This window comes from Saccostrea cucullata, unplaced genomic scaffold (assembly GCF_032062105.1).
Source record: "Saccostrea cucullata isolate Sc308-1 unplaced genomic scaffold, CSIRO_AGI_Scuc_v1 ctg718, whole genome shotgun sequence".
Taxonomy (NCBI): Eukaryota; Metazoa; Mollusca; class Bivalvia; order Ostreida; family Ostreidae; genus Saccostrea; species Saccostrea cuccullata.
Window position 1 is genome coordinate 46,133 of NW_026918836.1, and position 23,775 is coordinate 69,907.

Below are 23,775 nucleotides of genomic sequence, written 5' to 3' on the forward strand. Positions count from 1 at the left end.
ATGGGAGATCTAAACCTTCTACATCAACAATAAATATTTTTTACTAAATTAACAGCAATAGAATATGCTAAGGGAAAAATATGGATGATGGGGATGCCAGGAAAATTTTGCTTATAGAAACTAATTTAAAATTATTAAATAAATACATTCAAAGCAATTGTATGGTAGAAATTACTATTGTTTCAAATTTCTGAAATTGTTCCGATAAAATGAATGAATGAAATCCCACTGGAACCTATTTTGCAACATGTTAAGAAATTAAATACTGCTATTGTAGACTTTTCCCAAAAGCTGTATACCCAATGTTGAAGAAGTGAACAATATAGACAGTGATATTATGAATGAGGATATTTATAAACAAAAAGGAAAAAAAAACCTATAGATTAAGCCAAAAGACGTACGAATTTCTGGATAACATCAGATATATGGCTACATCTCTTGAGAATACATCATTAAAAGAGCAAGAAGTATGTGACAAATTCTTATGGGTGTAATTTCCAAAAGTTATGAAAATGTTCAAAATCTTTAAAAACTTTAATGAGCGTGAAATATATATCACTGACTATTGAATTCATGATATGAAATAAATAAAGTCACATTTTGCGTTGAAATCTTCAACTCTGATACATGCATCAATACCCGGTATATCTCGACATTAATTTCTTAAGGCTCCGAGATAAGACTATATCATAATCCTATCATGACTCTACGGAAAGTAATTAATAAACAAACACATTTTTTTTCTTCTTTTAAATAAAATACCCCGGTATAATACAGTCACACACAAGTAGCAACGGGGGTTGGGGGTGTACATTGAAAGTCCGCCCCTCCCCCTACCTCCACACACACAAGTATCAAAGAACCTAACCCCCCCCCCCCTTCCCCGACGGCGAAATTGGATTTGAGTTTCGACACCCCCTTTTTTGGTTGGAGTAGGTTTTTTTAAGGTATTTTTTTTCCTGACTGAACCCCCCCCTTCTATATTCAAACGAGTTGTGAGGGGACAGGCAAGGTACGGGTCAATTTTTTTTTTGTTGTTGATATGTTTGGTATGCATGTTCTGAAGTAATAACTAGGGAAAAAATGGTTTGCCTAAATATTTTCAGCGAGAGAGAGTCAAATTAGAGCGGTATATTATTGCTTAATTAACAGTATCGCCTCATACAAAAAGCATTAACGAAAGTTGGTCGTAACAGTTCATTATTAGATAAGACAATCGCATCGAAATGTGAAAAACTTATAAGATATCAAGTTAACTAGCCATTGCCACGGAGGAAAATGAATAGATGATCGTTCCTGGCCGTAAAAAAATTGTTTTGCTTGTCAAGGAAAATTTGGTGGTTGAAAGTGCCCACAACTGAAAAAAATATAGCTGCCCCCCCCCCCCCCCCCTCAACTGAAATGGCTTCTTAAGGACCTGCCGTTCTTGCGTAAAAATATATTAGTATTCATTCAGTCTCAAATAGATTTCGTCAAAAATTTAATGGAACTGTAATTTCGGACACAAAAGTCAAGCACTTTTAAGTGTACATATAATAAAATGAGGCAAGAACAGCACAATTCCCATCTCCTTGATTAAATTATACTATATTATACATAAATCATTTGTTTGAGATCATACATGTATATATGGGTCATTTTCAAAAAAAGTTCACTTTTTTGTCTTTTGATCAGAATAATAGGAAAAACATTCTTAAGAGTGAAATTTTTTCCCCGTTGGTTAATATGTTACATTAAAAGTTTAAATCTAAAGTTTAAACTTATCTATAACTAGTTATAGATAAGTTTAAACTTTAGATTTAAACTTTTAATGTAACAAATATACATGGTCATACAGCTTATAAGTTATTTTATGATCATCTCCCAGGTGTTTTATAAAAAATATTCTATGCATTCCGAGTAAAATTTAACAGTAAAAGCATGTCTCTTCAACAAAAATTTTATAACTCGCTTAGTTAAATGATGGGGAAAATATTACCCTGTGAAGATATGTACAAATTTTGCACCTCATATTAATTGAATTCATTTACAGATTAATTTAATATGATTGTTTTACTTATGCCACCCACTAAATACTAGTATTGTGCATTTAACATTCAGGAAGTGACATGTCCTACAAGTTTATGTCATTCCTGTTACCAAAAAGAAAATGTTAAAATAAAAGTTATCTCACTTTCCTAGGAACTGTTTTTATGATCCACATTATATCATCATTTTCTGTTGTCTCAAGTTTATGAGCGCCATGATTTGAAAGTGAGTAAAGAAAGGGTTCAAAGGTCAATAAGTTTGTCTTATTGGTAGAGTATAATTAAAATACGTCCTATCTGTTACCTTCATATTATGCAAGTACTCTTTAAATTGTTTATTCAGCTAGAACAATTAGATTAACTAAGTTACAAAGAAATGGTTTCAATGTCTCAATGATGCAAAAAGAGTACGTTATACTAACTAACTGGTGATTTATATGAGAAACGTCCATCCTGTTACTGTCATTCCTTTTACCATTAATATGGTAACAGTAAGGAAATCTTGAGTTTTAACAACAAAAACAATTACTATTATTTTTCTACGTAATATAAGTTTAATAACACATGTTAAAAAACTTTGTAAATCATATTGAAATTTGTTTGTGCTTCAGATAGTGCCATTATAACTTAAACAAGCACTCTTGTAACAGAATGGACAGAAATTGCAACAGGAGGGACAAATTATCCTGGTATTTATATACCTATTTAAGTTTTCTCATTTGTTTTTCTTAAAATTATGAAAAATTCTTAGTTTTGCAACAGCATAGAGTACCTTTAATAAACAAAAATTGAAGTGATAGATATTTTAATAGCACTTTACAATTAAATTTTGTAACAGGATGGACATAAATGTCTTTTATTGTCTCGAATTTGCCAGATTTGACAAAATTATGTTTTTATTTTCTACATTTCTTTCTCTTTTCTTAACCAATAAAGTTTAAAAAAAGTCAATTTTTATTTAAAATGTAGATTTCATTGTCCATCCTGTTACACTATTTGGTCCATCCTGTTACTGTTTTGTCCTTCCTGTTACCCGAGTCCTTACTGTTACCAGTATATTTTCCTAGTTTAATTTGCTTTGGCAGAGCACCTGTTTAAATAACTTTCTGTAATTGTTTATTCAAATCACAAAAATAATGTACAAGAATGTTTTTTTTCAACTATAGCATATAAACATTCTGCAATAAGGCTTTTCATGAAGAGAAACCCGTAGATTTTGCTTCTGTTTGGTATATGGTAGTTTGACATGCTTTTAAACGCTCATATATTAGATGAATGTCAGACATCTCGGCATTCAATGATATTTTTTTTTCATTTTTTAACGATATACAAAAGATCATTTGATGAAAATTTTGAAATAGAGTTTTACAGCTCTTTTTATGAAAATAACAGTGCATTTTGCGAGGGATGCCCCGTTTTGCGCACAGTGTCCTTCTGCATGGGATTCTCTCTATATATACATTTCTTTTAATCTTAAGTGTTACAAGTGCTTTATATATTTTATAGATTGAATTAGATTATTTTATATAAAAAGGATAATTTGTATGGATATAAACAAATATTATTTCCCTACTGATTATGTTATAAAGCGTTCCTAGATTCTGTCTAGACCCCCCTTTTTTCTACGAAATTACTAGCTCTGTTCTAAAATTAGCATGAAAATAGTAATAACATACGAAATCCCTTAAGAATAATTACATAAGGTCGCTTGGAAGAAAAAAATTAAATACTTTCTCAAGTTTTTATTTCTCAAAACGATTGATGTTATTTAAATAACATGTAATTTTAAGATTTTTTGAACATTGAATTAGACACAGGCGACGTCATTACGTTTTCAATGAGTAACGTCAAAGTTATTTTTGGAGCGCCTCACTAAAATGCTCATAAAATACCGAAAAAGAGAGATATTTTCAAAATTTATGTTTTTTTGCATTCAGAAAGAGTCCGGCTATCAAAATTTACCAAAAAGTCAATTTGTGAAAATTTGACCTTAAGGGCCCTTTTCTCGTGACGGCAGTCGTTTTATTCCTTCTTTACATACAGAGTTGTTATTTATAGTTTTTTGTAGATTAATCACTGTTCGTTATCTTCACCTTTTTTTCATGAAAGCACAATAGATATTCAAGCTTCAAAAATTTAATATACATTAAACCATTTTCATGGTATACAATATAAGAGCATAGTAGGAATTGTGTGTAATTCAGTCAGGTTTTTCCGAAATTCTTTCGACCGGAAATATTTTTATATGAAGTCCATAGTATAGGTTATAGACATAGGCCTCAAACTGTCCATTATGTGAAAAAAAAGAAATACTCGAGGGTCTTAGGTCCTTAGGTTCACTGAATGGACAGTTTGAGGCCTTTCTCCTACTTTTAACATGATCAACTTTGTTTTGAGATATAAGAAAATGTACAAAACTGGTTCCAGATTTTAGAATTGATTTTGTCAAATTCATTGTCTACAGAATAAACAGCCACAGGTAAGCTAGTAGTACACAGCAATCTGTGGAATAGCCAATGTGTTTCCAGTTTCAAAAATAACAAAAGACAGTTAGATATGGAGTTTTGGAATTCCAGTATTTATACATTCAGTCATGCTTCTTGTGCCTAAAACCAGCATACACGTTTTCCTTTGATAATGAGATTTTATTAGAGAATCAAATATAATGAACTACAAGATGCAAAACTTTTAGTGATGATTGGACCTAAACAAAGAATAGGAACAGTGAAAGACAAAATTAGCCTTAGTTTTTACCAATATGAAAATTTTCAGCAAAATGCAGATATATGAAATTGGTATAAAATCTGAAAATGTTTCATTTGAATTCACTTTTTGGGACATTTACTATGTCAATGTAATTGACAGATGCATTTTTTGTTCTGAGTGTTGGATTAGCCAAAAGCGGAAATTTGACTCCTTTATGTATTTCATGTATAAATGCCGTATGTGTCATGTGCAAATATTTTATTCTATTTTCAAAACATTATGGTATGTTGGAATATAGTTGATTTTTCTATATTCCACACTCCATTACCTGAATAAACGTGAAGATAATTGAATATGCATCTTGCTTTTGTAGCATATGGGAAATGCTGTATACTAGTACTTTGTTCATAATTATTAATGATCAGGGTTGGGTTGCTCAAAACACTTAGCTGCAATAATGTAGACTTCTCCGATTTTTTTATCCGATATTTTCTGGAGAGGGCTACAATTCAACAGCATCTCCGTAATGGTGCAAAAATATATATTTCTTTTAAATACGGGCGACTGCATGTAGAATAAATTGTTTTCACATTCAACTTACTTATATAAGACGAAATTTTTAATCACTGTCGACATCTTAGCTCGGTAATCGCGAAAACCATGTAAAATAAATTTGCATGACTACTTGTCGATTTGTTTAGCAGCCATGACAGTTCACGTGTGACGTACCGAGACTTGCACTTGAAATTTAGAATAACTTAATAAAGCAAATGTCAATGTTTATAAATAATTGTGGTGAATAGTAACACTAAACCATCGATAAATAAAATTATTCCATATGTCAATTTTTCGTAAACAGCGATATTTTATCTTAAAATAAGGTAATTCCAAAGAAAAACGCTCCCTATAGATCCTTAATCTCATTGGCTGTCCCAAAATAAAATCTGCCAAGGTCAGCAAACATGACGGTTAGATTTAAGTTGTGATGTTGACATACACGAAAAATACGGATATATGGATTGTTCTGTATATTTTTGGATCGATTTATGCCTGGGATAACTACAATTTGGAAGTCCAGGTAAGACATATAAATAAAATAGCCCTTTACTGACAATTTGAGCCGAAATCTGTGTGGGAGTGAATCGATCCCGCTTTGCACCATTACGGAGATCCTAAGGAGTTGTAGCCCCCCCCCCCCCCCCCAAAAAAAAAAAATAAAAGGAAAGAGGGCTAAATTATTGCAGCTAAAACACTGGTAACACTCCGCTTTTTAAATCTCTTATCGAGCAGTTAACTTTTAACCATTGCTTGAATTCTGTTGCTCAAAATTACTCCACTGGTTAACTTTGCTATCCAGTGGTTAAATATTGGCTAAAGTTAGTCATTCCAAAAAGTTGGGTTAAGTCTCCTAACCAGCAGATAATTATGACTAACGAGTAATTAATTGTTGTTTTATCTGGGTTCTTCTCAGTATAAATTGTTGGCGTTCCAAAGAATTTCATCGAGTGGCCTTCCCCAACGGCTGCTGATAAAAAAAAAATTAATAGATATAGGTGCATGTACATTTTAAATAAAATTTAAATGAATAAAATTGTTAGTCATTTGCATACTAGTATAGGCTACATTAGTAACCAAACATATTAAACTATATTCAAATAAATTAAGAATCCAAACCACTCCACCACCCTCACACTTTTTAAAATGACTTGCATGATGTGTTTGTCATTTTGTTTTTACAAAATGATATTTATTACCGTTTGCTTGACAATATTACGTATCATTTCTATTTTGACATGGTCACGAAGGGATTATACCGTATATCTGGGTTTTTTGGCGTGTTGGAAATTTTACAAAAGGGGGAAGAATTGTACAGTTTTTATTTTGCTTCAGTTATTTCTTTAGATTGAAGATTTTTTTTCTTCAAAAATTTACCTAATGTTTATGTCACATTATAGCTGAAAACATTTCTGCGTTTTATATTTTAAAAGGTGTGATATTTATAATAAATTTCAGATGTGAAATGTCACTTTTTAATCTCTCGGAGCTAAATGCATAAATGACGAAATCACTAGGTGTACTACTTGTACACTAGACAAAATTTCTAACGCATCACTTGTTAATTCTTTTTTTGTAATTTGAACATTTGCCGGATCCCTACTAGTGCATGTGATATTCCATTATTTCCAAAACAGTTGGACTGACAAAATTCATGGTATAATGAAAAGACCCCTGAGTGCACTGTACACTATTTTTGAAATAATATATGTTATATGAAATTTTAGATCACTAAAGGTGGTTTGAGAGGTTGCCACAGGAGTAGTCCCCAAGTTATAAAGCATATTACATACAATAATTGACTCTCATATCGCCTAGTAATCACCCGGTGCCTTAGTGTCCATACCAAATACACTCAACTTACGGTTGACCCAGTTTCATGGAACAATTTTCAACTTATTGTATGGTGGTATCTTAACGCCGTGACTAACTTTCGTAATAATTTTTAAGTTTGTAAATCTATTTGCAATAATTTTTCATAAGTGGAATTCATTAACTTTTTATCGTTTTCATTTTTTACAGATTTCTCTAAAAGAACTCCCTGCAGACGCCATACTGTCTGCTTTAGCACGCTCCTCTAACGTCAAACGCCTTTTAAAGTGTGACTTTTTTCTGCGTATTTAATTAGTACGAATGCAAAGAACACAAACACGAAGAAAAAAATTAATGTTATTTCTTCAAAAATGGAAAAAACATTCTAATTTTTTCCATGAATTGGTCACACTTCAGTAAACATTGTAATTAATCATTTAAAATGTTCGACATTTATATGCTTTTTTGTTAATTACAGTAGCATATTTATATATCAAAAACATCATTAACAGGTTTTTAAAAGTAAAATATTAATTCTCTTACGTGGTGCTTTAGCAATTTTGTCTAGTGTATATATCGGTATTCGACCATGACCTTTCCGTAGTAAAAAAAGTGACTACCTACTATACGTGTTTATTCATTGTAATACTAATACAGGGTGACAAATTTCTTGTCTGTACATGTTTGACGTAACACTAGTACTGAACTGAGATCCTTCTGTCAAAGTATGTTTAAAAGCGATTTCATAATACAAGTGTGAATTTCCTCGAATAATAGCAGACGACGTGTACAACTTAACATGGTGTAAAGGTGTCCAATCTTTAGGTATGAGACAATAAAAATTGATGTATTTACCTTGTTAGTATATCCAAGTCTTGGGTAGGAACAGCTTTAAATCATTTTAAAAAATGGGTAAGATGTAACGAGCGTTGAGGTGCCCATCATCAGTCTGGACAGCCTTTTATCCATCGTAGCTGTGGTACTGATCCTCCTATGCCACTTTAATTGATCCTCCACTTGAACTATGGTATAATCTTAGCTGAGTTGTGCTTTCCTCACTTTTTGTGACTAAATCGTTTGTTTAGTTTTGATAACTGTTACATCTAGTAGGTGTTTTTCCACTTCTTCAATACGGTTGTAATATTAAAACTTTTCACTATTTACTCATTTTATATTCACCATGGTAGCCATTTCTTGTTTGACAAGTGGACAAATGTAGTGCATTGTGGGATATAACCAGTGGTAAAATTACTTAACTTGTGGTTAGCCTAACCAAAGACTAATTTAATTTTGAGCAACAAACATTAGAACAGTGGTAAGTTGGCCAGTGGATATCGAATTTAACCAATGGCTAACTTCAATCGTCAAATTTAACCAGTACGTTGAGCATCCCAGTCCAGGTATCCGTTTTTAATTTATCATTATACATGTGTAATTGTTAAAAATCTAAAATCATAAAAAATGTTTCTGCAGATTTAAAAAAAAAAAATTATCAAGTTGAGTATTTCTTGTCAATAACGTACTATATTTTCCCAAGGCCATTGCCTGTATTTTCGCCAGTTGGTGCTTCGTATACTTTGTTTTGATTCTTGACTAAATATCATTTTTAAGGTCACATTTATAAATCTTAAAATCATTTTTTTATGGAAATAAGTCAAAAAAAAAGAAAAAAAACAAGATGGCGCTCTAGATGTGCTGACACGGATGCTCTGTGAGGCCAGATTGTGGCAGTTCAATGATCTATTAATTGCATCTACTTCTAAAAAATACCTATGAGGCAAGTCTACAGGTGTATTGTAATATTATTAATGAAAAAAATAATTGCGAAAAAGTCTTGGACAGGAAGTTTTTGTGGATTGAAATATTCACGTCGCAAACAATCGTGAGAACTCTTCTTTGTTATTGTGAACAGAATTTGCCATACTAGTCAAAAAAAGACAATCAGGAAAACTCAAAGGGGATAAAACTGATGACATGGAAAAAGTGCAAGAAAACGTAGGTCAAACTCAGGGAATTCAATCAGGTGAATAAGGGGTTCTTTAATAAAAAAAAAAAAAGACCTAAAAGAGATGAAATTTCAACTCAAAAGCACAATCAAAACACATTAAATCGTTAGTTACAACATTGTAAAAGAATTGCTGGAAGAGTATAAGAAAGAAGGGAACACACCCACTTGATAATGGAACTCTCCTAGAAAAACTATGCGAAAACATGGTAACCCTTCATGAGCTAGAAAAAATTGCAACAGATAGAACTGGCTTCTTTTGAAACAGTTAATTTGAGGCGAATTACAAAGAACAATATTTAGATTCAAATTAAAACAATTTGAAAACGCAGCTAGGATAAGGCTGCCCGTAAAATATCGAACTGTTCAAATGATAGTTACTTCTCTGAGCTACCTAGATATGACGTCATAATAGAATTTATCCTGCAACTACCCCTTGCATTGACCTAATAAAGGTAACCTAATAAACCAAAGCTTTATCCGGTCACTGCCCTAATAAAGCCTCGTGCATGTATTCCGACGTTCCAAAAGCATTGTGACGTCACGTATACTGCAATGTTTACGCCATGGCGTCATAGTTTCAACTGCACAGATGTGCCTAAATCTGTCGGAATTAGCTTGTTTTGGACGCTCAAATGTAAGAAATATGTTGCAGGATAAACAAAATACATGATAACTGTCTTGAAATATAAGCGATATTTGGGCTCGGGTCGAAAACGTAAGAGGGCTCGGCAAGCCTCGCCCTCTATCACGTTTTCTTACCCTCGCCCAAATATCGCTTATATTTCAAGACAGTAACCATGTATTTTATATATGACGTCAAGTCACTGCATACTTGAGATGACATGACGGGGAAGGTGTCATAACATTTACATGGCATGTAGATTTATTTTGGGGACTTGTTGTTTAATTCAAGTGAACGTTTGAAATTTGAATATTCCTTTATTATTTTTGCTTGTCCGATATGCACACATTCAAATAGCGAAACATTATGTGTGAAACGCTCCCCTTACATGTCTGTAGACAGAGTTAGACTTTAAGAATCGTGTTTATATTGGACTGGCACAAGTGATAAACAAGGACAAATTGAAGATATTCTGTGTGAATATACAAGAGAAGTATGTCCTCTAACTGAATTTTGCTGGGGGATTGTGTGTAGTTTATCCAATTTTGTATAAATCGCGATAAAAAGTGGAAAATACCCCTCATTATGTTGTTAAGTTGAATTGCTTGTGAAATATTTTCTTAACGAGTAAAATTTAAACCTGCCCCCAGCATTTTCTATGTACCCGAGGTCACGATGAATTGATCTATGTTATAAACTTTGAACAATATTTTTGTTTTGCACTTGTGCCGAATCGATTTTTGTGCAACGATTAGGAATGTGATAAATGCCCGTCACGTGATCAACACAGTCATGTGACATCACAAAAATGCTTTAAAATACATCCTGATTAAACTATTATCTCAAGTTGACAAAAATTGCGAACAAGGATTACATAATGAAATAAAAATCTTGCTCAAAATTAAATGTATATTTTGAAGGAATTTTAAGCCTTCGGACAACCTTATCATAACTGCGAATATTTGGAGTGAACGAAGATACTTTACAGGTTGCTAAAGAAATATTGAAAACAAAGGGAAATGTGGCCATCGATAATGACATTATTGCCATTCATCACATAAGTGGAAAAAGAAAAGGCCTCCTGACAATAAACAATAAAAAAAACACAGACAAAATGCAGACTAAAAAACGAAAGCTATGCTACAAAAGTCAAAGAGGGCATCGTGGGGTTAGTTAACGACATGACAAGGGAAACCAGCGAACTCATAATAAATTTTCTTGAACACCCAGAGATTACACCAGCCTTGTTTTTGAATGGTTCTATGCTGCCTGTGTGGATTGAAACGCAAGAAGTTTAAATGGTATTGACTTTACATTGAAGCAATGGAAATCCCGTGATTACATGACTTGTACGCCTTATGAACTCCGTCTCTATAACGCTCTTCACGACTCTGATTTTGCCTTGTTTAACAAAAGACATGCCATGACGCCACTCAAAACACTTCACTTTTGAAAGTAAATTTTTATTTGTACACAGTTCCTCTATTTTCATTTCTCATGTTTATTCCTTTCTTAACTCTTCATTTGCTTTCTCTCCATTTCTTTATAGTTTGCTCTGCTCCTATTTTGTATTGTTTTATGGACTTTGAGATTGAATACTGGTCTTTATCTCCATATCCTTCTTTATCTGTTTTGTTCGGTTCAAAACCTTGCCCTGTACTTTTATTCATACGTTTATCTTCTATACAAATACCCCGTAATTAAAATATTAAATATCAGTCAAATGTTAAAAGTCGTGGTGATATCGGAAAGTGCAGAGATGTTTTCAACTACCTCAAGTCTTTTAACTGTATATCTTGTATAATTCCAACATGTACAGTCATGTAATTGTAAGCGAAATTTTTCTCAATAGCGCAGGCTTTTCGACAGGTTTCTATATGGGATTGTTGAATAATTTCACATTGTTTTGTCGATGCTATGTGTGATTAAATTCTCTGTTTTGTTTTTCTTTTAAGCAAACTTACAGATTGGTGTTCTATGTAAGAAAGTTCAGCTAAAACATTTGAATTAAAAAGAGATTCGGAAAAAATCATTTCTTGACATATAGAGTTTATCTTACGACTGAGTTGTCTTTTAAGAAAGCTGACACTTTAAAAAGAGCAGCGAACATGAATTTACTTGCATTGAACTACATGTATATTTCGTTATATTTCAAGAGCAATCATGGACCTTTTTCTTTGCATGAAGATTTTTATAGGCCTTTAGTAGAAGCCTTAGACGTCAAAATATATCTTTTAAATTAAGGAATTAATTGTATATAACCCATAGTTAATTTTTATATTAATTAATATGCATATTTAAAGAATAAAAGAAAATCAGATATTTTTTAAAAGGAAGTTTAGTATCGAAGGCTTAAATATTGTCCTTGTACAGGTAAGGTATAAAAAAAAAAAGCTCGGGCTTTCTCTTCATGAGATATAAGCGATAAATTTAATTTTTCGAAGGTGATTTCATGCGATATCAACATAGGATTATTTTTTGTGTGACCTAACAAAATTTTTTTTTGACTTTTGAATTGTGATATCTTTTAAGAGAAAAGGCCTTTGGGGATATAATTTGACAAAAGTTGAAACAATTTATGGACAATTATTTTTCAAGAAGAAAAACGAATATATATTTTTTAGGGATAAGAATAGAACTAAGCGGCTTTAAAAACACAAAGTATGGAATAAACAGTATTTGAATATCAATAAAATGTTACCTGATAACTATTTTTGAAAAGCAAATTTTACACATATTGCTTGTTTCTGTATGAATAAAGGGGGCGCGGGTATGTTAAGGAAGTATGTAAGTAATTTCTCGGGAAATTTAGACTTTTTGAAGAAAATTAAGTTTGATAAATTACCAAAACCGCTGATAAACGTAAACTGTTATTAACTATTGCATACAGATAAAAGAGTGTCTAATACAAAGACGTGTACCACCGCCACGGCATCGCGTGACTTCTATCAATAATTTTTAATGTTTCCTTAATAAAAAAGCTAACAGAACAACAATACCCCGGAGTTTGATAATGTCTTTGATTGAGTAATATAGTTGAAAAACATCTATTTTTCCTAAAAAGTGCTGCTAGAATCCATCTGTCCTGTCAGTAAAATAATTATTCACGCATTCGTACGAAACCTTGCACTCTGTTTTGAATTTTATACATGTAAACCGAGATTTTTCGTAAAAACCATGCTTAACTCGGGATTCTAGCAGCACTTTCTAATTTTATCAGAAGGCAAACATTCCATCTGTACAAATCTCATGTTTTGAAATATCCAGCTTCTTGTTGTTCTGCTGCATTATTTATGTCATGAATGACAGAGGAAAGGCCGACCGGACTACGTATATAGCTGACTGTCTTCGAAATAGAATATAATCGCTGAAATTAAATTAGCATACCTGTTTAATTAACTGAAGTCCATATGAATTTCACACAATATTCACGATACTTCCTTTTAAACTCCATTTTACGTATCTTTGTACCTGCCGTGTTAGCTAAATTCTCTTCACACGACATGGATCAATTTCCAAGTTACTTGATATACACATATGACGTCATCGGTGGTAGATTTTAATCAAAATGACTGATACAGCAAATCAAAATAAAAACATTTTATTTGTGTTTATTGTTTACACGTTTCTATTCATTTTCTAGAGTTAAATTACATCCATAAAGAGTAATATTACGAAGACTTGTGTTCTAAAATTGACGTCATCTTGCCTACTATGACGTCATAATGTAGGAAAGATTTAGTCAAGATAGAATATTTTGTATGCTTCCTTATTACCCCTGCGGGGATCTAATGAGAAATAGTCACTGTGTTAAATCAAAAAATTGCCTCAAAAGTTTGAACGGTGTCACCCTAACCAGATACTTAATAGGCCAATGTCACATTTATATTTACACAGATAATATATATTCTCATTTGCGATCAATTAAATTGAAGGTCATGACCTTGCAGAGCTTCCATTTTTGACATGACGTCACATTTTGATGTCACAATGCATTTGCGTCATAATGTAAAATAACAAATTTAGCCTTCAGAATCCTTATCTCATGTATAAATTCTATGGAACTTGTATCTAATAGGCATTATGCCTTACACAGTGTCAACCTGAGATTATATTGTATGGTTTACTACATAAATTAGAACAAATAAAGCAATTTTCTATGAACTTACAGGCAAATAAATGTGTGAAAAGTCATCAAATGCTACTCCTTAAGGGTGCAAAATACAGTTTTATGTATGATGTTATCAGGACGTTACTTGGTGAGGGACAAGCAAATCTGACCTCTATAAAGAAATTGAATGGGAGCTTGTTACATAGACTTCTACATATCAAAAGAAAGATAAAATTTTGAATTTTATAAATATCTAACTATAATACATTCATCAATTACTAATATTGCGTATTTGACAGATGAATCATGAGGGATATTGGGTTGTTTATGCATCCATTTTCAGTGCACCTATGCATTTTTAGCCCCCTTGCTCAACAAAAACAGAAACAAAAATGACAAAAGAAGTTATGTGCATTTCACAGAACAGGTCCCTGTTACTTTCAAGTGTTTTTCATCTTTGATAACTATGCAATTAAATTTGGTTAATAAAAATACACAGTCAAAACCTAACACAGAATTCAACTCTTTAAAGAGCCGCTTCTACATTCCATTGAACTGAATTGTAACGATATTTTGAAATAAGTAAACCGTGTTTAAGTTAACGATAAAATTTTACCGTATGCTGTATGGTAATGCAGAACGGACCATGAAAAATTTTAAAAACGTGTTATGATTTTGTTATTATTTTATTTAATTATTTTATTTTTTTATTATTTTTTACATTAACTTCACTCAAAAAGGAATTTTTGATTAAGAGGTCATTAGTTAGCGGTCATTAATTATAATGACCGGGTCATTATATCCCACGTGCAATGATTCCTGGGTCATTATTGCTGTAAACAGTACCATTTGGAGTCATTGTTGTGTTTTAAAGTTTTCTAACCAGCGAATCAAATTCGAGTATTATCAATAGAGGCATAATAAATCATATTAAAGTGTAAAGGCAAAATGAAGGGTACAATCTGATAAAAGATATACAATCCATTTTGCTTTAAATAAACCTTTTAGCAGCTCGTGACAAATACCCTGAAAAGAGTGACCGGGATTTCAAATTTATACCTATACTCGACTCTAATGGATATTGAGCAGTGAGGGTTCTTTATGGTGCCAACCTTTACCGTGACACGGGATCTACGTCCGAATGGCTAAAGAACAGTCACTACCTATGTTTACGTCTTAGGTTTGTCGACTGCGACTAGATCGAAAATCAAACCAAGGCCTCCCGATCACGACGCGAACGCTCTACTACTAGGCTACCGTGACCGATAAATGTAAGAGTGAGATGAAAGGTCCAATTAAATTTTATTGCGAAGATTCAATAAACCTTTCATTGTACATTTTCTATTGCAAAAGTTTATTTTTGAAAAATGGAGACACCGTTAACTCCCCCTGACACTAAGTGCCTGTGTTAATCAGCAAAAACACTCAAAGTGTACTGTCACCATGAATACCCATTGTGAGCTTAATGCTCAGAATGTTACACACTGTAAATATATTTTCATTAAAAATTTTAAAAATTAATTTTATCGTCTAAACGTTGAGTTTTGGACCCAAAGTCTACCTGTTAAGTACAATGTAGAAAAAATATAATTGTGCACTGATTTCAGATTAGACAATATACTCGAGTAAATGATATATGAATGATATTTGTGACAATTTAATATATACATGAACGTTTTTTTGCTGATGACCCCTCCTACTGTAGAAAAGGAAGCCACAAATGTAGAACAATCGCTTACTAGTGATCTAGATCTTATTGATAAATGGTTGTTGAGTCACGTTTTGTCCGCCGTCACGTTATGTCCGCCGTCACGAAATATCCGCCTCTTTTTCGGAAAAATCGTCACGTTATGTCCGCCGTCACGAAATGTCCGCCTCTTTTTCTGATAAATCGTCACACGATGTCCGCCGCTACAAAATGTCCGCCTTTCTCCCCCAAAAATAGTAATATTATGTCCGCTGCCAAGAAATGTGGCGCAGCAGTGGTCAAAGTAAAAACAGATACCTACCTGCGGCCAGGTGAGACCGCGCAACGCGTTCCCTCATTGGATGAAGTAAACACGTGATCATTTGAAAATTTAGAAAGGGACAATTCTGTATTGTTTTGTTCAAGTCGGTAAAGGCCTGGGGCCCGTTTTACAAAAGAACTTACGACTAAGACTAAAAAATTGAGAACATCATTTCTTAGAAAAAGATTAAAATAATTTTGATATAAAGTTTATTAAAAAATTAAATGTATATAAAACGTCTCAATTCTTAAAAAAGAAAGTGCGCACTCTTCGTGTTGGCGGACATTACGAGACGATATTTACAATCAGAAATATTGAAGGACATTTCTTAACGGCGGACATTATGTGATCAGTGACGAGTTTACCGAGAATAGATGGACATTTCTTGGCGGCGGACGTAATCCGACGATTTACCCAAATGGACCCAAATGAAACCCATTTTGTAGCGGCGGACATCGTGTGACGATTTTTCTGAAAAAGAGGCGGACATTTCGCAATTGATTAATCACCGTACGGAATTTTGTAAATCGTCTTCACTTTTTTTCCAAAAAATAAAAATATCATCAAAGAAACTTTTCCAGTTTTGGCGAATGTATTGTACAAAAGTTTTGTCAAACATTTCCGGAAGTTTATCATATAGTTTTCTTTCTTAAAAGCAAATCTGAAAAGTGTGATGCGGAAATTACAGATGTGATAGGCAGAAGCTGTAATGGAAAAATTCGGGATAAACTTCTTGATCTTTGGAAACAAGATACAAAAAGAGAAGAAGAGAAATCAAACAAAATACTTGAATCCAAAATCGCATGGTTAGGAAATTATGAAGCAACGTATGGCACAGAACAAACAAAACAGAAACGCGTTGCTAGCAATAAACCAAGGAAAACTCAAACGCAGAATAACAATCAACAAGCCAGAAGTCTTCCTACATTCAAATCTAAAGGTAAAACAATGAAGCAAAATCCCTCATATGCTGAGATGGTGAAGAAAGGAAATAAGCAGAAAAGTAATGGTCCTGCAAAACACCAACCAGCAAATCCAAAATTCCATCAATCAAATGTTCAACTTCATAAACAAAGACAACATCAGAATCAAAACAAGACGTTGAATAAAAAAACAAAATACCAACGGAATGTCAATTACAACAAACAAAACTATAATCTTGACAGGGATCATTTTTAGGACAGGGACAGAATCAAAAGAAACGCAAGAAACCGGAAGTATTCAACAGGAACAGAAAATGGATGAATCAAAACAACCTGGACCTAAGATAATCAATTTATCCCAAAGGGACCTAACAAGTAAAGAAAAAACAATTTTAGAACGTGGGTTAAAGTTTACGCCGACCCCTAAAAAAGATGATGTTGACTTAAAAAAAAGGACACGGAGGAATTTTGCCGAAAATTGCGTTTGGGAGATTTTTTTTCAAAATGAAACAGAAGACGACGAATCTTTAGTTAGAAATAAAACATGTTTTAAACCGCCACCAAACAGAAATAAACATCTTGAAGATTGCATAATGTGTCTTAAAAATTCAGCCGATACTAATTTAGTGGAAACCAATGTGAAATCAAACATTTCAAGAAAGGAACAAAATGCTTTGAAAGATCTGAGTGAAGATTCGTCTATCATTATCAAAGAAGTGGACACAGGAGGTGCAATAGTTATAATGGATAGAGACCATTACAAGGAAATGGTAATGAGTCAACTTCAAGATGATCAGTTTTATAAAAAACTTTACAAAAATTGAGACCGTCAAACAATGCGTAGAATTGAACGGCTTACAAAAAAATTGCTGTTGAGTTTACTAAGAATGATATAGATTATCTCACACATTTAGAAGTTAAAACCAGTAATTTCTACGGTCTACCAAAAATTCACAAATCCAAGGAAATCCAGGAAAATATCAAAAGATGTGAAAATACATATATAAAAATTCCGAAACCCTCGGATTTAAAACTCCGTCCCATAATATATGTAGCAGGGCCATCCTCATGAACACAAAGACTGAGCAAACTACTTGATTTGATTCTCAAACAATTGTGCAAAAAAGTACCCAGTTTCATCCGTGATGATTTGGATTTCCTTAATTACATTTCAAAGGAAGTACAACAAAACACGCTTCTTGTAAGTTTTGAAATAATCAGTCTTTACACCAACATCCCACATTACTTGGGACTTGAAGCTGTGAAATTTTGGATGGAGAAATATCCGACAGGAACAAATGAAAGCTTCTCTAAAGAATTTATACTGGAAGCCCTTCAGGTAGTTTAAGAAAATAACCATTTTCATTTTAATGAGCAATTTTACCTTCAAATCAAAGGCACAGCTATGGGTACCAAAGTGGCTCCAACTTATGACACGCACTTTTATCATAAGAGTGTTTTAAGGATATTTATATATATTTTCATATGAAAAAAAATTCTGTAATTTCCTGAAAAAAATTATTAATTTAAATCAAAAGCACAGTATTGTGATTATGTAAGCCTAGGAATTTAATCTTTTCAGTTAAACATTACTTTGAAATTTGCAATATTTCATTATGGTACAAACTTTCTTAACACTCCTTTAAAAGTGTGTGTTTTCACCTTGCTTGACCTTGTATGGAGAGGGCTACAATAGGCTTTTCTGATGCCCAATCCCATTCAGTTTTATTTATGAATAAAATTTTGTATAAATAATAACTATATAAAAAACTCTATTAGTGAAAGCCTAGATTTCAGTCTTTTCACTTCTTTGAAATGTAGTTACTTACAATATTGCAATCCATAGTCTTTAAACTGTATCCTGATACTGTATATACTTTTTATGTCTCCAAGGTCTAATCTCCACCACACCGTTTGATCTTCTGATGATGGACCAATAATATCAGTTTTCATACATGTATTGATTGAGCCATCAATTGCGTTGTTTGCTGAATTGAAGGTGCAGTGTGGAGTAGTATGGGGACATGGCCAAACTGAATTTTGTTCAGAATATTTACCCGCAGATATATTATCTGAAAAAAGATATCTTTCATACTTGAAAATTGACAAATTCAGAAATTAATTTTTCTGCTATGATAAAAAATGATTTTCTGTTATGGATATGGCAAATATAAATGAATTTTAATTGAAGTTGATCGGAATAAGAAACATGTACATGTACACTACATAAATATTAAATACGAGGGTTGTTCCAAAAAGTCGTAGATAGGGGAAACGGTTTTGTTTCTCTTTGCTAAATTAAATTTCTTTCCTTGTCATAGCAAAAAGTAACATTTTATGATCATACACTTCAAGTTTCATGTTGATATCACTTCTTATAAGAAAATTATGAAGAAATAAAGAAAGGATATAAGTGTACACCGGCGCACGAAAGAAAGCGTAAAGTACGTCTCTTATAACGTCATGGTCTCTGTTTGCTTCACTCGCGGGTATTAATATTCAATAATTTTTTTAAAGTGATAGACCACTCTTGATTAATGGAAATATTTAAAATCACTACTTTCTGTTTGTTTTTTTACTTGTTTTAGTTTTCAAAGCAGATTCAAATTTCAGTCGAAATTTAGTCGAAAGATCGTCTTACATTGTAGGCAGCAGAGAATGCCCATTGTTTGAAGTCCTTCGCGTCCAGATTGTTCCCAATTGTCTGCGTTCATCAAATAGTACTCTACTTCTTATGTGCCGTAATTAACTATTTTTGGTACAGAATAAAAACTCTCATTGAATATTGTCTAATCTAAAAACAATTTCTTTATTAAAATCTGGTGTGTAATGTCACTTCTGTACTCTTTTTTTCCCGTCTCTGATGTATATAAACCATATCACAATTTATTACATCTCCGTGCGCCGACTACACGTTTGACGTCGTCATTTTCATCATACTCAAGTTCATCGATACTATGAAAATCATGACACCAATCGTCTGTTTCTAATGATATTTAAATGAAATTCTGACATAATATTAAGATTTTAATTCTGGTTTCAGTGATTTGAATTTGAGTTCAACGTATTATATAGTACTAAAAAAATAGCAAATGTAATAGTAATATGCGTAAATTATTCCGAATTTTGTCTATGCGCCGACAGGCCTTATCGGCCTTCATATAAATTGTCCTAATATTATCAATATAAAAGATATGTATTTAAAAATTCACAATTTTAAAGAACATTAAGTACATTATGTCTATGCAAAATTTGGTAAGTATTGGTTGCATGTTTAAAAAATTATAAACATTGTCTACGACTTTTTGGGACAACCCTCGTACATTATTTTTGTTTTCATTTTTACTTTAATGATAACAAATTTATGATTAAGCTACGGGGTCTTTTTTGCAAAGATACAAGATAAGTTTTGGTATTCCTTTTGTTTAATTGTTTTTTGAATTTCTTTTCATATATCATCTCAAAATATCCCAATGAACTTGATATTAAAGACTCACTATACTCTGACACATATGATTTATACATGGATGTTTTTAAACAGACTGAAGGCTTTTTCTGCAATAGCTGCAACATTAATTCCCGTACTGACAACCAAAGAAAGCATTTTATTATTTAAATATCTATCAGTAAACATCCACTTTTGACCCATCGCATCCGCCGTGAGCCCTGTGAATAAATCAAGTAAACGGAACATTTCTTTGTCGAATTTAGCATAAAAACCAAGGCCAGAAAATTGGCCCAATTATATGTTATATTTGTTGAGAGAGTAATTGATACAACCATTGAATTTGCGAAATGCTGACTTTAATTAGAGTTGTTGAAACCCCTGTGACAACATTCAATTACATAACTACTGAAAAATTCTACATCCACGAAATTAAATCCCCACGAACCAAGAGGTTTTCCTCAAACCTCTAAAAGAATTTGGGAGGAGTAGGCGAGTCATATGCCCACACGGATTTTGTCGCTCTGTAAGCTATCGGAATAGTCGCACGATTTACCTAAACATTTAAACTATGTACAGCACTGTCCAAATGACAATATCTACCATTTCAAACCTTGCTGTTATCGTTCCAGTATTTTTAACATGTGATGCTTTTCATGCTGCGTGTTAATTGTTCTATCGAATATGTTTTTAGGGGTTGGGAGATGGTACGCTTTAACTTTCCTTTTAACTGTTTTTGCTTACGGAACAGCCATACCGTGCTGGTCTACCCATGATTGTTTACCTTTCAATTGTGCAATATTGTCTTGAACTGAATGCATTCAAAATGTTATACATCTTGAAAACTTGTTTTATTATAGGAAATATATTATTTGACCGTAAATAAATTCATTATCTTATTTTTTCCCTTTGTTTTTGGTGAAAAAATATATATATCTATAAATTGCAAACTGAACTTAAAAAAACCTTGATTCGAACACTCGCGACAAATAACTGGGTGCTTCAACACTGCCGCTATGACCACTGAGCCACGAAGTCGCATATACATTACCCTTTTTAACAAACAGTTCTATATGTACGAGTATAGCAAACACATAATTGGGTTTAGAGTTTTTGAGAATATGTTCCGAAATTAAATTAGGATAACTAACTTTTTTACATAGAGTGAGTCTTCGTATCATTTTTTTTTTTTTTGAAAATGGGGATAGAGATACAGCTTTCCGTTCCCTTTCAATGTTTCTTTACAAAAAAAAAATGGTACGAAGACCCACTCTATATAAAACACACAGTTTTAACATTCAATTTCTATCATTTTCTAAAGCGTGTTTCCATTTTGGTGGGTTAATTACAATCAATTTCTTTTGATTCAGATTTTATCTTCACTGTATGCATAAGGATATAAATAAGTTTCAAATTTAACAAAAAGTGGAATTTGTAAGAATTTTTAAATTCAATATTTTACCTGCCTTTGCGTAGGCATATTATTCGCCTAATCCCCCCAGATTCTTTGTGTTTTTACGGCTACATGTAACTGGTAGACGTAAACATCATTTGCAAGTGCTAGCGAATTATTAGTACATAAAGAATGTTGAAGTTGGCAAATGCTGAAGTTATCATAGTTGTCAGACAATTAAGAAGTTAGTCTTTAAAATATCGTTTAAAGTCAGTAGAACGTCCAGATATGAAGCAGACGTGTCAAACATTAGAAGGAAAATAAACCAGCATGTCTGGAATATACACAGTCGCATAATGCGCTTTCAGACTTTTTATGAACAGTAGTGTATGGGATTTTTTTTTTCAAATTTAAAAGACGAAACTAGATTCGATCTCGTTGCAAAGCAATGAGTAGGAATCCAATAAAGCTACGAATAGTACAAAATGACATTAAGTCAAGGTCTTGCCTAATGTTAAGGTTGTGAGGAATCTTCAAAGGCATATCATTTTGCAATTTTCAGCAGTAGAAAGCTAAGACGATAAAGGAATGTACAATTCTTCTGATATTAAACTTGTATAAATGACTCTCCTCCAAGTCATGACACACTCTGCAACTGTTTATAAGCAAGCCCCAACTGAATATACTGTAGAAGTAATTTCTTCCGCGTGGTATTAATTTACTCTATCTACGCGGTCACAAATCATCCGCGGAAATTTGTCCAAGCGTACTAATATAAAAGCAAGGGATATAGTGACAATCTGAGAAATCCGCGTAATTTTCAAACCGCAGATTAAAAGGAAACTGAGATTCCGCGGCATAATGAACCTGTGAAAAAAAGGAAGTCAACAGTAACTGACTTGACGAGTTCACATACCTTCTTTCAGACTATTCATCTGAAACATCTTATCCTTATTGATCTTCAGGCCTTGCAATTGGAATATGTGATGATCCACTCATATCAAAAATTATGTTATAGTATTAGAAAATGATTCTTTTTATCCTCTTTGGGGTTTGAATTCTATTTCATAGGAAAAAAAAATAATATTTTTAATGTCACCAGCGTGGCGCAGCGGTTAGAGCTTCTGTTCTAAAAGTTGCGAAATAAAGAGTTGATTTCAGGTTCAAAAAATAATAATGTGGGAAGTGGATATCGGGCGTTTGGATGAGGCTGTTTAATCCGAGGCCCTGTTAAACAGTATGAGTAAGCACGAAAAAGATCCCTTACTGCTCAATGACCATGAGTGCCAAGTATAGGACAAAATTTGCAGTTCAAGTGGTGGCGTCTCTTTATGAGTGAAAAACTTTTGAAAAGGACATTAAACAGCAGACAAAAAGCAATCTTTTTAATAAAAATTTTGTGGAGATTGTACATCAAGTATACGTTAATGTCACAAGAAAATTTGCTATAATTGAGATTTAATTTTCACCTACAAGTTTGGCGAACTGGAACGCTTTGGCTCACATAGTTCACCCATCTTTGTTTTATTTTCAAATAGTTATACAGAAATTTATTTTAAAATCTCTACTCCCAGCTGAAAACGCATATTGACAAAGGTTGGGGATATAGTATTTAGAATGACTTCAGTTTGTTTGATATTGTTATATTTTGACAAACAGCAACAAAAGTGGGGATGGGGCATGCAGCGTCCAAATGAAAATTTGCATATGAAACAAAACTACAACAAAAGATTGTTCTAAAAAGAAATCTGAGACACCCCATGCATACTTTTTGAGATTATAAGATGTCTATTATTCCCCCATCCCTGAAAAAATCCAAATATAAATGAATATTCAAAATTTATTTTCTCACTGTTTTTTATTGCTTCAAACACGCCATGCTTGCAATCGGAACTCTCCGGATAGTTCGTAGTTAATGCACTGGATTTAAGTTATCAAATTTGTACATTTTGCTACATTATATGTAACAAATTCATCGTTAAACTGGTTTGTCCCAGAAATATTGCGAGATATGTACATTTTCTGACTCTTTCCCAAGGAGCACACCAAGAAGTATAATTCTTCCACAAGAAAGCCATATTAATGAGGGACTATTTCTCATGGCGGAAGTATATTTAGCTGAAAATTCGGCATATCTGTCGTTTATTCAATTTAATATCTTGGA

General features: G+C 32.7%; 1 protein-coding gene across 1 annotated transcript in view; it reads right to left on the reverse strand.

Annotated features, from left to right (window-relative positions):
* The window catches only part of LOC134272037 (platelet endothelial aggregation receptor 1-like), a 68,587-nt gene extending 46,032 nt beyond the window's left edge, over window positions 1–22,555 (reverse strand). The window contains exons 1-2 of the mRNA XM_062754276.1: window positions 22,528–22,555; window positions 18,603–18,845 (exon numbers count right to left, since the gene is read on the reverse strand). Of these exons, the coding sequence (XP_062610260.1) occupies window positions 18,603–18,845; window positions 22,528–22,555 (271 nt within the window). The remainder of the gene's footprint in view (window positions 1–18,602; window positions 18,846–22,527) is intronic.
* Between the last annotated feature and the right edge of the window lie 1,220 nt (window positions 22,556–23,775).